The sequence below is a fragment of the Saccoglossus kowalevskii genome, chromosome 19, assembly GCF_978046115.1.
Source record: "Saccoglossus kowalevskii chromosome 19, keSacKowa6.1, whole genome shotgun sequence".
Lineage (NCBI taxonomy): Eukaryota > Metazoa > Hemichordata > Enteropneusta > Harrimaniidae > Saccoglossus > Saccoglossus kowalevskii.
This window is the reverse complement of record NC_140659.1, coordinates 2,606,374-2,624,510: the sequence shown is the minus strand read 5'-3', so window position 1 is coordinate 2,624,510 and position 18,137 is coordinate 2,606,374. Positions and strand designations below refer to the sequence as shown.

At 39.2% G+C, this 18,137-nt stretch overlaps 1 protein-coding gene across 1 annotated transcript in view; it reads right to left on the bottom strand.

Moving 5' to 3' along the window:
* Nucleotides 1–822: 822 nt before the first annotated feature.
* LOC100374145 (ras GTPase-activating protein-binding protein 2-like) overlaps nucleotides 823–18,137 on the bottom strand; it is a 59,097-nt gene continuing 41,782 nt past the window's right edge. The window contains exon 10 of the mRNA XM_085493897.1: nucleotides 823–3,082. Coding sequence (XP_085350023.1) covers nucleotides 2,831–3,082 — 252 coding nt within the window. The 3' untranslated portion in view covers nucleotides 823–2,830. The remainder of the gene's footprint in view (nucleotides 3,083–18,137) is intronic.

Genomic DNA, 18,137 nt, shown 5'->3' with positions numbered 1-18,137 from the left:
GCCCGGACTGTACTCCATGCTCCGACGAAGTCTCGACTGACAATAATGCTGACAATGGACGTTAGATAAACGCACATTGTTTGCGACTGAAAGCTTATTACCCGTTATATCAGAATCGTCAACAACAGAGTATACAGATAAGATCATTTAAACCCTTCCAAAGATAAACATTATGCAAATATCCACGAAACGGCAGTTGTAGTCTTTTCTGCTAGCACTTTAAAACACTAATTTAAGCAACGTTATTTCACAATTTCGATCTTTTGTAAACCTGGGATGATGCATCAAGGTCTAAAGTAACCGTTTAATCAATTTTTGAATAATCAAGAAAAAAGTGACAATTTCCCTTCTTGCTACCTTAAAGGTCGATTTGATTCAATCGCAGAGATGAATACTTTAACTTTCTAAGTGCAAAGGCAATACTTTCATGTTTACTGAAAACAAGTAGATTTAAATATCCAATGCATTTAACTAATCTTTCAAAATCGCTGGGACCTCAGAAGAGCAAGGTCATGTACATTAACATAACGATAGATAAGAAATTACATATACAGCTACTCTGATTTGGTGTCAATACTAGTCACCAACTTTTACTTAGCATAATCACCCGAGCGATTCCGCTCCGGTTTTCACTCCAACGCGGGGGGTCGTCTGCAGATGCGTCCATTCAGGATTCCTTTTGCGGTGACGCTTGTTTTCACAATCGCGTTAAAAGGGCTAAATTGCCAATTATATACGACTTTGCCAGTGTAGCAAAAGGCCAACAAGGGTTTTCTTCAGAACAAAGTGGAAATGCCACTTTGAATAAAGCACAACAATATATAGGCATTTTCTAGGAATTTTTATTTTCTTTCAAAAAATTGTGTAGCCAGAATTAAGATCTGATATGGACAACACCATTTAATAATTAGGGGGAGCAAACAAGGCGAGTGAAACTGGTCTATTAAGTCAACTAAACTGCTATATTTTACAAGATTCAAAAAAAAGAAAGAAAGAAATGACAAAATCACTCGCCTAGTTCAAGTCCGAGTATGGCCTTTTAAAAGATCCATAGTGCTTAAGGTAAATTGTGTAGAGTTCCTGACGAACACTAGGGTTATCAACATGTTAAAGTCAAGTCATATCCGTGTATTTACTCAGTCTATTGTTAATTTGACATTATTCTACATTGATCACTTTCACTGAAACGTTTTGTTCCACAAAATAATTTAACATTTCCTGGTTGGTGTCACTCCTTAAACATTTACTGAAAAATCTCCCGACATAACCAGAACTAGTTACCATACCAACTTAAGAAAAATAAGATCTTACTGAGATTTTCTCTTGTTTATTTTTCTCATATCTTAACATTTATTTTTAATGAAATGTAAAAGAAATCTTAAAAATAGGAAAATCAATAATTAAATAGAAAACCAAACAAGATCTTATTTCAACACAATGCCTGCTGACCTTTTCTCGCCATTGCTTTTTTGGTAAGTCTGTTGAGGATAGACATGCAATGTGGTAATCAGTTAGGTGCTACATCATCAATGTAGCCAATTAGAAAACATCTTAAATTACAAGAACATTGCGAAATGAGAATAAATTACATTGTTTATAGACAGTGCAAATCAACTGGTAAACTTCAACTTTAAATGGCATACCTGTGTGAACAGAAAATCTTTGGCACATTGAAACTAGGACACTAAAAACAAAATTATTCATCAATAGACATTTCATTCTGCAGAACTAGGCAAAAATGGTGAATAATTTGGGTAAAAACAAAATTTCTAATTTTACATAATTGGGGGGGGGGGGGGTTTGTCATTTCTCCTTGTTCTGGAATATATTTTACTATCAACACCATTACTGTTACTGTTTAGACCTTGATATCCGATCTAAATTTTGTGGGTACACACAGCACTACATCAATAAAGTTGTTTACGCATAGAAAAAAAAAGTTGAAATTAATGTACTTATTACGAACAAGGTCAAGGCAGCCAACAAGAAATACACTACTACAATGTAATTGCAGTACATTGTATATATTCTTTTGGCAAATTACCTGAGAGCTACAAGTTTTGTCTGATAACATACAAAGATTGGTTTGTTGCTAAACAACTGCCAATACAAAATGATAAGGCTTCAACAAATTTACAACCGAGTCAAGAGGAAGGAAACTTAATACATTAAAGAGGCTTTTTGGTTTATTTTTTTTTCAGGAAAAAAAAACCAAGTAAATAAAAGAAACAGACACATCCTGTTACAAGTGCAATTCGTTCATTGCAAACTAACACGGATGCAATTCTGATTGGAAAGTGTACCAAGTTTTTTTTTATTTCACGCCCACTCCCTAATGGATGCTTGATAAAAGCAAACTTTCATTGTAGTAAAAATAAAACGCTAATATTATTCGTCTTTCATTTGTCTTCAAATGGCAGCTAAAATTGCACTGGATCTCTGTACAAGGACAGTTTTTTTTCATTATTTTTTTTCACAACTTTTAAGTATACAAAAAAGCTACATTTTCAACAACAAAATGTTTAAATTTGATATAAAGTCCGGAAAAGACAACCTAGACATATCTACAATGTTAATCACAATTACAAAGACACCAAGTCACACGCTAAGAAAAGCTTTCTGTGTGTATTTGCCCAAAAATTACCAAACCACATTTACAGTAATACTGTTATCTAATTGCTCACAAGAAAGTTTGCTTTCACATCAAACATTGAGAATATAACAAAAATAAAGATATGTATATAATATATAAAAAGTGACATGTTTCCAATCAAAACTGCACACCATCTGAAAGCACCAAATATACATTACAGACTGTCTTGTATGTTAATTAACGTCGAGTGTTGAAACGGTTTCCTCCTCCTCCACCACCACTGCCACCTCCTCCACTGCCTTTGTTCATAGCACCCCCTATGCCACCACCCCTGCCACCACCCCTCCCACCACCCTGTGGTCCACCAAGACCACGACCAGGACCACCCATCGGGCGCGAGTCAATCTTCCCACCACGAATATCTGTACGTGGACCACGAGCCTTTTTCTCTTCAACATTCAAGCGATGTTCACCCCTAAACATTATTGGCTGCAAGATACAAGAGTTTATGCAACAAGGTTTAACACAAAAATGAAACAAGTCATTGTCAATGACACGTCCCCGTTCCGTTCATATTTGAGTGACATATACATTCAAAGCAGATCATGACCAAAATCTCAGACCACTTTCAGTGGTCTGATCTAAAATGCACCTGCATATGTACAACAGATTGTACTAAATCTGAACAAAATCCATCCATGCATGACTGAGATCCGGTTCCGGAATTGTAAAAATACGTGATTTTGATGCATTTTCGGCCTTAAAATGGCCATCATTCAGCTATTGTTAAGCGGATCATGAAACAAATACACTTATCTATTTGTGACATGATGTACCATGTGTGTGTGAAGTTTGAACTTGATCAATCCAGACATGTCTCGGATACGGATCCAGAACTGAATTCTTTAAAACAAAATGGCCGCCAGTCGGCCATTTCATACTAGATCCCAAAAAAAAGTGACGTGCATCAAGGTCCTATTATTTTTAATGTATGTACCAAATTTGAACAAAATCCGTCCATGCATAACTGAGACCCGTTCCGGAATGGTGAAAATGTGCGATTTCAATGCATTTTCGGCCTTAAAGCGGCCGCCATTTGGCTATCGTTAATGAGATCATGAAACAAATGCACATACATATTTGTGACATGATGTACCTTGTGTGTGTGAAGTTTGAACTCGATAAATCCAGGCTTGTCTCAGATACGGATCCAGAACTGAATTCTTTAAAACAAAATGGCCGCTAGTCGGCCATTTCAAAACCGATCCCCCCAAAAAAATGACGTGCATCAAGGTCCGATTATGTTTAATGTATGTACCTAATTTGAACGACATCCGTCCATGCATAACTGAGATCCGGGTCTGGAATGGTGAAAATGTGAGATTTTGATGCATTTTCGGCCTTAAAATGGCCGCTATTTGGCTATCGTTAATCGGATCATGAAAAAAATGCATGTGCATATGTTCCATATAATGTGTGATGTATGAGTAAAGTTTGAACTAAATCGGTCCATGCATGTTCGAGATACAGGTGATCACGGACGGACACACACAGGGCAAAATATAAGTCCCCGTTTTCGGATTACGTCCGAACAGGGACTAACAAGGCCTATAAAACTAAGTCTAAAGACCATTAAAACAAGTAACATGCTGACAAACCTAAATAACAAACCACTGTCAGATATTGTTTTAAACCCCCAGACCTTGTTTACACCAGTCTCATCTTAGGGTTAAACACAGAATTCTAGGTTCAAGACCAGCCATCTGACTCCAAGCTAAGCTAAACTAAACTAACCCAGGTGAATTGAAAACTTTCATTACACAAATGAACACCTTGTCTGTTTAAATTGAAAACTCAAGTTTGATATTTCACTAACTTTTAGAGTGTACACACAGGATCTAATCAGAGAAAGTTTAGAAAGAACTGTGTGCAAAAAATAAGCATTATATAAACTTGATTAAGACAATATGCAGCTTTTGCAAGTTGTCATGTTTAAATCTCAATCTATGTACCAAGTATCATTAAAATCCTATGATAACAGTGGAACAGACATGCATACACACTGGGCAACTCTGCCAAAACTTCCACCGAGTAGTTGATACATTTTAGTAAAGAATAAAATAAATGCATGTAAAAATAAGCCATGCATGGCACAGTCACCGTTATCAAATTTAAGATTTTAAGATGTTTTGTTCATAGTAATATAGCTGGAATATAACCATGTCAGGAATATGATTTTTTTTAACATTAAAATGATTGATATTTGTATCTGATCGTCAAACAAGTACTTGTCCATATTGAGATATTGCTCTGGAACAGCATTCAAAATCAGCCATTTTGAATACATGTATATATATATATAACATGATGTATAACGAATATATAAAATTTGAATATAATCAGTCAAAGCATTTAAGAGATATGGCTCTAGAAGCCCAATCATTAAAACAAAATGGCCACCAGTCAGCCATTTTGAATTCAATCTGAAAAATAAAATGACGTGCATCAGGAACCTGTAATGTCTAATGTGTGTTATAAGTTTGAACAAAATCCATCCATAAATGCAAGAAATACTTGATATTTGAGGATTTTTTTAGCACAAAAATTAGCCACCATTTGACCACTTTAAAAAGTTCAGTCAAACCAATATATCCGTATATCTATGACATGATGTGTAATGAATATTAAAAAGCTGAACATAATCAGTCAAAACAAGTCAGACATATGGGTCTGGAAACCCATTCATTAAAACAAAGTCCGCCATTTTTTAGCACAAAAATGGTCGCCATTCGGCCATCTTGAATCAGATCGTAAAACAAAATGATGTGCATCAAGGTCATATAATGTCCAACGTATATACAAGGTTTGAACAAAATCCATCTGTAAACAGCCGGGAAATGCTAGATTTTGATGATTTTTAGCACAAAAATGGTCACTGTTCGGCCATTTTTAATAGAAGCGTCAAACCAATATATCTGAATACAGTGCGATGCGCCTCAAAAACCACGAGCGGCGAGACGAGGATGCACCGTGGGCGATCCCGGCGAGCAGGGAGGCGCAGTGAAAAACTAGCCTTGAATTTGCGTGGGTGCGCCGGATTAAAAGAGGCTCGCCAATTCCAAAGAGTGCGCCCATAATGCTGGCAGGTCGGCGTGCTGCTTTTCTAAAGGAAGTTTGTTTCTTTCACTATTTACACTTTGTGAAGTAATGCTGCTTTTGGGAAATGCGTGGACCTTAAAATTAAAGTGCTTGGGAAAAATTACGTGACGTATACGTTCTCCAGAAGAGCGTGTACAGTACGCGACCGTAACTGTAAATTCAAACACGTACAGATAGTGTATATTTCGCTTTGTTTCTAGTCAAGTCAAGACAGTTTGTAAATAAATCAACAGCAATTTAAAAAAAAAAACTCTGCAGGAGAATTAATTTACATCTGTATGTTTCTGGTGAATTTCTTCTGTTGGTTATTTATTATTTAGAGAATACGTTATTTATTCCACGGATCGTAGGTTTTGGGGGGATTGTGGTTTGTTGAAACAAAGCTTGCTACCAGCCGTGTTTTGCACAGCAGCAATTCGATTGGCCATACAATGTACTTTGTATCTTATTGTGCGTGCGTAAAACACGGTAAAGAACTAGAAAAATGTACAAAGATAATCACACGCACGCACGCCTGTTGATTCGACCACTTTTAATTATGTTTTGTTTCTACTATACTATGTAGTGTACAGGTTAAAGGAACTAAATTATTAGTTGTCAGTATATTTTAAAATCGGTAGAAGAAACATTTTACAAACGTGGTTAAAATCTGATCCGGTTTGCAGCAGCTCGTCAACGCGGTGACAGGTCAACTCAAATTGATCACGCCACGGCTGCCGCCGATAACTGACCTGATAACACGATCGTTTGCTACACAGTTTCATGTTTTCCCAAAACGCTGTTAACAATCATGACCAATCCAACAACTTTCGTTGGGAAATAATTTTTTTGTTTGTTTTACCTTCGTCGCTCAGACCTCGATGCCAACTAATTACATACCAATGACGTAAGTTACTGCGTGGCGCAGCGGTAAAACTTTGACTTTGCATAATGCTAATTTATTTGATACCGCGTTCGAATCCTGCGCGCAATATATATTTTTTCCTCGTACAAATTTGTTTTTACTCTAAATATAGATCATATAAATCAAATCATGAACAATAATTTTTTAATGGATTTATTTGAATACGAAAGTGTATAACATTTGCTTGTATTACGTGTAAAAATGTATTCTGTTTTTATACTGTAAATGCGCATTCAGTGCAGGCAGCATTTTATCAGTCTACGTCAAAGTAGGTCATTGCTTAGAAACAGTCACATGCTCAGTCAGTTGCAGTGATTGTTATGCCACAGTCGGTTGTAACATGAAAATAAACATGGTTATCAAGATTAAAGAAAAAAATAGGAATGTGAAAATATCAACTGATTCCAAGCGACAAAAATACCGCCGTATAACAGTCTCTTCACTCCCGAACGATTGGTTAAAGTCTCAAAACAGGTTTTATAATAAGTAGGCACTGATTGCCAAGTGATTACATGTCTTGTCTCATTTCATATTTGGGACATGAGAGTTGAGGGAGTTTTGTACGGTGGTCATTTGTTTGCCGATTTCGCCGGGAATTGGCTGATATTTTCACAGGCATTTCGGAATATATATTATGTTGCCGAGCCATTGGTGCTTCCAAGTTCGGCATGTTTTCGACATAAAATCTACAAATTAATAATAAAAAAAACACGGGAACCCCAGACTTTTCTAAGTTGTGCCACACATATAGACAGGACACGGTTTCTAGGTTATTCTAGTAACCATGGACAGGGGGGAACCGACAATACCCTGATGTTTAACTTTATTACAAGCGATCATGGCATGAATGCTGCAGGAAGTTGGGGATTTTGAGAGGTTTAGTTTTTATATTTTATATTTAAGGTAAGTCATTACACATTTGATCCAATTATATTAAAATAAAACAACATTTCTGTTGAGTGCAGCAATATCATCTGTTTTGTTTCGTTTCGTGTGTGACCTTGTTAATATTCAGTGAAGGGGCGCACGTTAACGATATGCTCTCTAAACCAGGAAAGACTTGCATCCACTCTCTTATAATCAATTTCTCAACAAATTTTATGAAATGGACTTGCCTATATAAAATGTTTTAAAAACCCTATACATGTAAAGTTGAAGCTGACCTTGTTAATATACAGTGAAGGGCGCCGCTCTAAAAGTAACCGTATGACGTTAACGATATGCTGCCCCAAAACCAAGAAAGACTCGCATCCGCCCTTTCTTATGATCAATTCCTCAAAAAACTAGATTAACACATTTGCGTACGTCGTACAATAATTAAACAAGCAGCCTATAGGCTGAGATAGCTCCGCTGTTAGCAATGCACATTTCAATTAAAGAACTGAAGACATCTTTAGAAAATGAACAATATGTATAGTATCAAAGCAATCGGACTTACAGTTTTTAACAAGAAGTCGAAAATATCACTTTTTACCAAAAATGACAAAAATATTCACCAAAATTAGAGAATTGAAGATATCATCACAAAATGAACAAATCTGAGAAAGGTCTACATGTAGTATCTATATATGTAATATCAAAGCAATTGAACTATTGGTTTTTAACAAGAAGTCGAAAATATCACTTTTTACCAAAAATGACAAAAATATTTACCAAAATTAGAGAATTTAAGATATCATCACAAAATGAACAAATCTGACAGCAGTCCACATGTAGTACCTATATATGTAATATCAAAGCAATTGCACTTGCGGTTTTTAACAAGAAGTCGAAAATATCACTTTTTACCAAAAATGACAAAAATATTCACCAAAATTAGAGAATTGAAGATATCATCATGAAATGAACAAACCTAAGAGAGGTCTACCCAAGGTACATATACACCAAGTATCAAAACATTCAGGCATGTAGTTTTCAAGAAGAAGTCGAAAAAGTAAAACATTGACACTGACGACGACGACGACGGACAATCACTCATATGATAAGCTCCGCTCGACAAAGTCGACAGCGGAGCTAAAAAGTATATTCACTGGGTTGTATTTTCACTGAATCAGCCCTTCAGCGAAAAGAATTCAAAGCGGAAATAAAGTTATTTAACAGCAGTCAATGTGTTGTGCGATAAACAAACGAATGAACGTGCAGTGCAATAAACGAACGTATCACGATAATTTGTATGGACAACAGGAAGGCGAGAAAAACACAAAAGTGTTATATTATGCAATCGTTGGATTACTTTCACTATGGCGATTCATATTTCAGGTGACTGTTTTTATTAACGTTACCCCCATTTTACTCGCGCCTGCCTTTTCGTTGTTTCAGTTCAGGCAATTTTCAATTTTCGGTACTCATATGAAATATTGCGTTATGTGTGAGCGTCGTGGGCCGAACGTCTGCTGCAAAAATAGAGTGATTTTGAAACTTTGATTTCCCTTTGGTACCCATAGTTTATCAAAAAAAGGCCATCGTCAACTAAACATGTTTTTGCGTTTGTTCAAACCCACTCAATATTTTGACGTCACTAGCGAAAATCGGTTAATGGCCTTTGTTTGTCCTGTTTTCACATTCAAAATTGGGTATTTAATAATGTAAAAGTTTTGCTATTGTATTTTTCTACAGTCTGATTGATTGCAGAGATTACAGTTGTTCAAAGCAGTGGCGGATCGGGGGGGGGAGGGGGGGTATGCGCCCCAAAACGCCTGACGATTCATATCGTCTGGATTACGCACAACTTCTCTGCGATTTTCACTCCGTAAGCTTAGAAAGAACTCCCGTCTGCTGAGAGTATTGGAGACACATTCAAAATTAATTCAAAATAACTTGAGATGTTGATGGAAATGCAGAAAACTAATTATGCAAATTAGGTAACTAATATGAACAGATTTAAGTGTAAAACTAACAAGGTCTGCACAATGTACCAAGTTTCATTGAAATGTGATTAGAACCAAAAAATATGCAAATTAGGTAACTAATATGAACAGATTTTAACCCAAAATTAACAAGTCATTGTCAATGACACGTCCCCGTTCCGTTCATATTTGAGTGACATATACATTCAAAGCAGATCATGACCGAAATGCACCTGCATATGTACAACACATTGTGCTAAATCTGAACAAAATCCATCCATGCATGACTGAGATCCGGTTCTGGAATTGTGAAAATACGTGATTTTGATGCATTTTCGGCCTTAAAATGGCCATCATTTCGCTATTGTTAAGCAGATCATGAAACAAATGCACATATCTATTTGTGACATGATCTACCATGTGTGTGTGAAGTTTGAACTTGTTCAATCCAGACATGTCTTGGATACGGATCCAGAACTGAATTCTTTAACAAAATGGCCGCCAGTAAACCATTTCGAACTTGATCCGGAACAAAAAAAGACGTGCATCAAGGTCCTATTATGTTTAATGTATGTACCAAATTTGAACAAAATCCATCCATGCATAACTGAGATATGGGTCCGGAATGGTGAAAATGTGCGATTTCAATGCATTTTCGGCATTAAAGCGGCCGCCATTTGGCTATCGTTAATGAGATCATGAAACAAATGCACATACATATTTGTGACATGATGTACCTTGTGTGTGTGAAGTTTGAACTCGATCAATCCAAGCATGTCTCAGATACGGATCGAGAACTGAACTCTTTAAAACAAAATGGCCGCCAGTCGGCCATTTCGAACCCGATCCCAAAAAAAAAATGACGTGCATCAAGGTCCTATTATGTTTAACCCTTTTCCGGTCAAGTCGGTGAAAAACCGCCGTCAATATGGGTATGCTAGAATTTCCCACTCCAGCTAGCTAACTGGTTAAGTCGTTGAAAAACGGCCCGTTATTTAGGTTGCTCAGACGGTCAAGCGTTTATAATAAGTTGTACGGAACCTGATATTTTACACTTGCGAAATTATGGAGGGAGAGAATTTGTTTTCGATTACGCCAAGTCAAATAAATTAACCAAGTAATAAAGAATGTAATTCTATACTCTTGTCTGCTCATTTCACTATTTTACCGTCACAACGCGACGTTTGCGACAACGTAAAAAAAACCGCCTTGACCACATTGCAAACTGCAGCATTACAACCGTATTTGAACGACACGATTCACGGTTATAACGGTAGTAACGTATTTTGACCAGCTTGGCAAATAGTCCCGGCACTTAGAATGAATAGCATAACGGATTCCAATGGCTGAGCTTGGAATGTCGGCAATCACCAACGTAAAATGACCGGGACAGCTGGTGGGAAATATTAAAGTCCACGTGATTTCACCGTCTGAGCTAGCATATGCAATTTTATGTGTATGCAAATTGTAACCAATCTGTGTTCGAAAAAATAACATATTTATTTACATAACAATAAATATTCAATAAATAAATATTCAAATTGTGGACATCTGGTCGTTCAGTATAAATATGGCCGAAGAAAGTGAGATAAAGCCCAGACTCGCTGTGTGCCTCCTTTCCGACACATACGTTAATATGCCGTCCTATACAGATAGAAAGTGTTTTATGAAGGCAAGAAGGAAACTGAAGAAAACGCGTCAATCGTGCAGTGGCACGGGGAGTGATAAGTTTGACATTGACACGACAGATTTTTCACCAGCAAAGCGTGGAAAAAGAAAGAAATCCAAAGCAAAGGAAACATTTGACGTCGGTGAGTTACCAGCCGAGCGTACCACGGACACCAGTGATAATAGTCCACTCAAGAAAAGGCGTAAAAAGAATAAGAACAAACGCAAGTCGGAGACTGTCTCCTCTGTCAATGAACATGCGATTACAGAAGAAAACCGTTTGAAGGACTGCAGGGGCAAACCAGGAGGCAAACATAAATCGAAGACGAACCGTAAAGTGGTTGAATCGCCAGCTGCCGACAAAGCAGATGCCGAAGAAACGGAAGTTGGTCACGCTGAAATACAACGTGCCGTCGAAGATGTGATACAATTTTTGCAAGACAATGTTTGCGATTCGGAACCGTCGACATCCACCACAACTGCCAACGCAGAAAAGCAGGGGCCTGAACATATCGACCCAGCGAGTACGCAACAAAACGTCGATGTCACCAAAGAAATGGTACAAGAAAATGTATGTGGTACAGAACAATTAACACTTGCGAGTTTCCCCGAAAAACAAACTATTAAAAAACGTGTTGTGTATGCACACGCATCGCCAATGGACACGCGTGATGATGAACTTGTATTGGACGAAAAAACGGGTGAGCTACGACACAAAATACCAGATGATTTCATAGTTGCAACTGACGACGATACAGATTCAGAAATCGATGAAGATCGTGCTGAGAATGACGATTTTTTATAGCAACGTTACCCACCTGTACTCGATAGCGACATTGAAATTGGTGCTACATTCGATTATGTTGCCTCCGGCACTGGTGAATGGAGAATGGCCACGGAGGAAGACTGCGATATATTTACTATTCCAGTTTTTGAACCCGAACCTGGACCAACTTTCGAACTGCCTTCATATGCTCGTGAGGTGGAATATTTCTACAAATTTATCCCACCAGAACTGATAGAACTGGCTTCTACCGAGACTAATAAATACGCCAAATATCATCAAAAATGCATTGCAAAAAAATTAAATGCTCGCTGGCGTAATACAAATTTCATTGAAATGCAAGCATTCTTTGGTGTGATGATATGTATGGGTGTTGATCACAAATCAGCAATCAACGATTATTGGTCGAGTGACCCCTTTCAGCAGAACATGGGAATTGCATCAGTAAAGACTCGGGCCAGATTTCAAATGCTAATGCGTTATTTTCATTTAGCTGATCCAGTAAATGACCCACGGCGGGATCCTGACATTGATCGTCGCCGTCAACGATCAGAGGCCGACCCGTTGTATAAAATCAACCCGTGGCTGAAACCCGTACTCGAAAATTGTCGGCGATACTACCAGATGGGACAGGAAATTTCGATTGATGAAGGTATGATTAGATTCAAGGGACGGTCCAAGTTTAAGCAGAGATTGCCCCACAAACCCGACCGTGATGGCTTCAAAATATGGCAGGTGTGCGACTCGACAACGTCTTACATTGCAAACTTTGAACCATATTTGGGGGTGAAATATAAAACTACAATTGAGGGGAGAAAGAAAGAAACTGGGACAATCAAGAAGACAACACACCGGTTGCTACAGCCCTTCACAGAAAAAAACCATATTATTTTCTGTGATTCGCTTTTTACGTCAGTTAACACAGCCCTTGAATTACAAGACAAGAAAGTGTACATGGTCGGTAGTTTTAGCAGACGAAATCGGAAAACCATGCCGCCGCAATTAATTCCTGAAGGGAAAAGCAAGAAGCTGAAATTGAAAATTGGTGAAATGAAAGCAGCAACTAGACCGGACGACACTATCAATATTACTGCATACCAGGATGACAGCGCGCAAATATTGATTTTAAATACAGTCTATCCCCCACTGGCTACGTCGGCAGAAGCAGTAGATGACGAGAGACACATGCCTGTATCGTTACAATGTTACAGACATCACATGGGTGGCGTGGATCGTTCTAACCAAAGGCGAAAATACTATCACACGGGCAGAAAAAACAATCGTTGGTGGATCTACATGGCCTGTTACCTCATAGATGTTGCATTGGTCAATGCTTATGAATGTTTCAAGGCATTGAATCGCACGACTAAAGTAACGCACAAATTCTTCAATATCCGCACAGGTAAACAACTGATTGGTGGACACTCGAGTAGAATTCAAAAATCCATAAGAGAAGTTGGCTCTCTTCCAAGTAACACGTCATTTATTCGTAGTGAAAACATGGATTCGCACGAAATATGCAGACTATCCGGGCGTCAAAAATCGTGTAAGCAGTGCAGCAAGGACGGGAGAAAAACTGCGAGTGGCAGATTATCAGAAACATCAAAAGGATGCCCAATTTGTAAAGTTCACCTTCACGCGGGCGAATGTTTTGCTGCTTTTCATCACAACTTGGCACTGAGGGGAAAACGCACCGTGGGAACACAAACACGAAGTACAGAAGAGCAGCCCTCGACATCAGGCAGACGCATGGGAGCAGCTCGCCGGGGTGGACGACTAAGAAAGGCGTACAACAAATAAATTTGGGACTTATTACAGCGTCACGAACTGTACAATAGTTTGAGTTGGTGAAAATACGTTATCGTTAATTTAGTTTCATGCTCAGTCGGTATTTATACGTTTTAATGTCAGGATAGTTCATCGGGTCTAGTCGGTGGAAATACGTTTCTGCATGAGTATATATACACGCCAAGTCCCTGCAGTTACGTTCGCTAGTTCGTTTTATTTCAAGTCGTTAAATATACGTTGAAATATTTAGTTGGTTAATGTGGTCATGTCGGTGAATATACGTTGCCGTGTGAAGGTAACCCCGATCAAGTCGTTGCAGTTACGTTCTCGTTCGTTTCAGTCTCAGTTTGCTCGTTAAATATACGTTGTAAGTGTGGACTTACTCATACGGTCAAGTCGGTTAATATACGTTAGAGCTTGAATATAACATCAGTTAAGTCACGGAAAGTACGTTGTAATATGTTACACATGTAGTTCAAGTCGTTGAATATACATTGCAATTTGAAATGTACGCTAACGAGTCGAGTACGTCAAACACGTTTTCCCCCATACATGTCCCAAATATCCCCATACTCGCGCGTTTTTTTTTCTTCTTACTTCGAACTTGCATTCATGTAGTGACCTTGTACTTGCTTGTAATGTGTTTTCAATTAAGCAATATTTATTTCAATGTTTAACACGTGTTTATTGAGACTGTACAAAGGGCAAAACATCGTTATTTAACGACAGTAAAAAATGTGTATTGAAATAAAACAGTGATTTTTTTTTATACGAAAAATTGTTGTCCATGGTGGTAATGAAGTGTGTATGCAAACAGATTGCAAAAAATGTGAAAACTGGTCGATACAGTCTGTTAACTATGGCCTATTTTTGCAAAAATGTCTGGCAGGATAGCATGCACAGATGCTGGCTACTGGAGTGCATTGAATCATGACCGTTTTTCAACGACTTAACCTGATAGCGTGAAACCCCCCTGACCGGAAAAGGGTTAATGTATGTACCAAATTTGAACAAAATCCGTCCATGCATAACTGAGATCCGGGTCCGGAATGGTGAAAATGTGCGATTTTGATGCATTTTCGGCCTTAAAATGGCCGCTATTCGGCTATCGTTAATCGGATCATGAAAAAAATGCATGTGCATATGTCCCATATAATGTGTGATGTATGAGTGAAGTTTGAACTTAATCGGTCCATGCATGCTCGAGATACAGGTGATCACGGACGCACGGACGGACGCACACAGGGCAAAACATAAGTCCCCGTTTTCGGACTGCGTCCGAACAGGGACTAATAAGGCTGTCTATTGTCCTAGAGCATTTATGTACCAAGTTTTATTCAAATGTGATGATCAATACTTGAGATATCAGTATTAATTAATATGTTAATTTTTTAAAACTAGCGCCGAAGGCGCATATTAGTTTTTATGTTTATATAAGAGATTGCATACTTACCTTTGGTTAATGAAATTTTAATTTCATAAACAAATGGGATAATTGCCAATTATCATATAATACTGGTTAAATAAAATCGAAATAACAGTGGATAGCTCCCGTAGGGGGCGTCCTTCCCCTGTCATCTGATTTGCATACTTCCAGATCTTTTTGACCACGATATTGATTCGTAGCTATTTATCTGGGGTGGTTTTGGGTGGGAAGGTAAGTATGCAATCTCTTATATAAACATAAAAACTAATATGCGCCTTTGGCGCTAGTTTTAAAAGTTTATTACAGAGTATTGCATACTAACCCCTTTGGTTAATGAAATTTTAATTTCATAAACAAATGGGACAGATTACCAGAGAATATCTCTTGGCAGATAAATACTACCCCACCTGATTATGGAATTGAAAAAATTCCATCCCCCTAACTGTATAACTCCCGCTAACTGAATAATTCTTGCAGTTGCGGGAAGTTACATGCCCTATTGTTTCGTTACAACTTGGCCTGTCACTAGGTAGCCTAACGAGTGTAGGCCCTGTGACTCGGCCGCTAGGTCTTTCAGGTAATAAGAGAAAAGTGTTGCTAGTTTTCCAGGACCCGGCTGCTAGCACCTGGGCTAAAGAAGCTCCGCTAGCAAATGCCAGTGTATTACCTATGCCTCTTAAGTCATGCATCTTGGCAGTGACTTTGCCTGCCTCTGTGCTCAAATACTTATCACTATAAGCGTGGTAAACTGTCTCTTTTACCCATCTCGCTAACGTGAATTTCGACGCCGCTGAGCTTTGTTTACCTTTTTGGTAACAAACGAACATCGACCTTTGACCCCTTCTGACCCCGGAAGTACGTTTTTTATAATAAGCTAGCGCACGTACCGGACAAAGAATTCTGTCTTGTTTTTCATTGGAAATATTGCTCAGTGCCGGGATAACGATCGGAGTCGCCGTCTCGTGCAGTTTCTGATTTTTTCCTCTGAATTTTACTGATGTCATTAAAATCGCTTTATCGGGATAAAACACCGTAAAATTGTCTTCAAATGACAGAGCGTGTATTTCGCTAACTCGCCTCCCTGAAGCGAGTGCTAGTAGAAAAACAGTCTTTTTCGTCCAGTCCTGTAGTGACGCCAATTCCTTCGGTTCGTATGGGAATCGTCGTAGCGCTTCAAGGACTACTGACAAGCTCCATGCAGGTGCTTTGTACCTCTCAATGGGGCCCGCCTGTGTAATAAAGCCCTTGAACAGATCGGAGATTGTCGGGTCATCCGAAATGTTTTTGCCTAGGCTTAGTTTGAGTACAGAGTTGATCGCCGATTTATAGTTTTCTACTGTCCCCGGTTTCAACTTTTTTTCGTTGATCAAATAAGAAAAAAACTCCGCTACTAGGGGCAAAGAGGGATAGAGTGGATGTATATCCCCTGCAAGACACCAATTACGAAATTTTTCCCAGTGGTATTGATACAATCCATTTGAGGACTCCCTAAGCCCGGCCGTCGTTGTTTGCGACACTTGGCTTGAAAACCCTTGCGCAATTCTAAATTGCTGGATAGTTTCCACACGTGAAGTTGGTACAGCTCCGGGTTGGTTGGTGTATAACCGCCGGGTTGTGTCAACGTGATTTCTTGTGGCAGGCTTCTCGGACGGTCCGTTAGCAGAGACAGCAGTAACGGAAACGAAGTCTGAGGCGGCCAGTTCGGTGCCACTAGAATCATGTGCGAGTTCTCCGATTGTTCCAGTTTTTGTAACGTTCGGTGGATCAATGGAAATGGTGGGAATGCGTAACTGAACATTCCGCCCCACTCCATCTGAAGTGCGTCCCACGTCAGTGACTGTTTGTCCGGATAACGCGTCACAAAAACGGGACGTTTTTTGTTTTCCGGTGTTGCAAACAGATCTACCTGGGGTTCCCCCCACATGTCGAACACTAGGTTTACTGCCGTCTGTGACAGCTCCCATTCTGTGTCGTCGTAGGGTTTCCCCCGGGATAGCGAGTCCGCTACACCGTTTTGGACTCCCGGTATATGTTTGCACATCAGCTCGACTTTGTTTTGTGCACACCACTTTAGCACTGCTACAGCATGGTCGTTTAACGACTGTGATTTCGTTCCCCCTTCCTTGTTGAGGTAAGCTACTACAGTCTGATTGTCGGATCTTATTAACACGGCCCGGTTTTTTACCGCTTTTTTGAAGGATTGCAGGGAGAACTGCACCGCTAGCATTTCCAGTCGGTTTATGTGAAATTTCCTTTGTTTTTCGTTCCACTGACCGTGTGCAATCCCGTCCATGCAGTGCCCTCCCCAGCCCGTCATGGATGCGTCCGTCACCAACGTTACGGTCGGTTTCGCCTTGTCCATGGGAATCCCCGCCGTGAGGTTCTTGAGGTTGCCCCACCACGGAAGTGATTCCAGAAAGGCCGGTGTGAACAGTACCGGTTTTTCGTATTTTATCCCGTCCTTTGATAGTCGCATTTTTAACTGTGCGTCTAACACTAGGCGTTGGATCGGTCTGGACTGTAGCGCCGCTCTCAGTACTAAGCCCCTCATCGAAGTTAACATCCCCACTAGTCGCATTACCTGGCGTAGTGTGGCTTGTTTTTGTTTTAGAAATGATTGTATCATTTTTTGTACATTGTCGATTCTGTGCTGGGCTGGTCAGATCATGCCTTTCTCCGCATCCAGTTCCATGCCCAGAAAGACTATTTTCTGCGTCGGTATTAATTCTGATTTTTCCATATTTATCAGAAAACCTAGCTTTAGCAGTAGACTGACAGTCCGCTCGGTTGATTGACAAATCAGGTTCCGATTTTGACTTTTTATCAGCCAGTCGTTTAAGTAGGGGTTGACGTCTGCTGCGTTCTTGTGCAGTAACGCCACCACTGTGCGTAGAACTTTTGTAAACAGAAGTGGGGCTGACGTCAGGCCGAAAGGTAGGACGGTGTACTGATACGTTACACCGTTCACC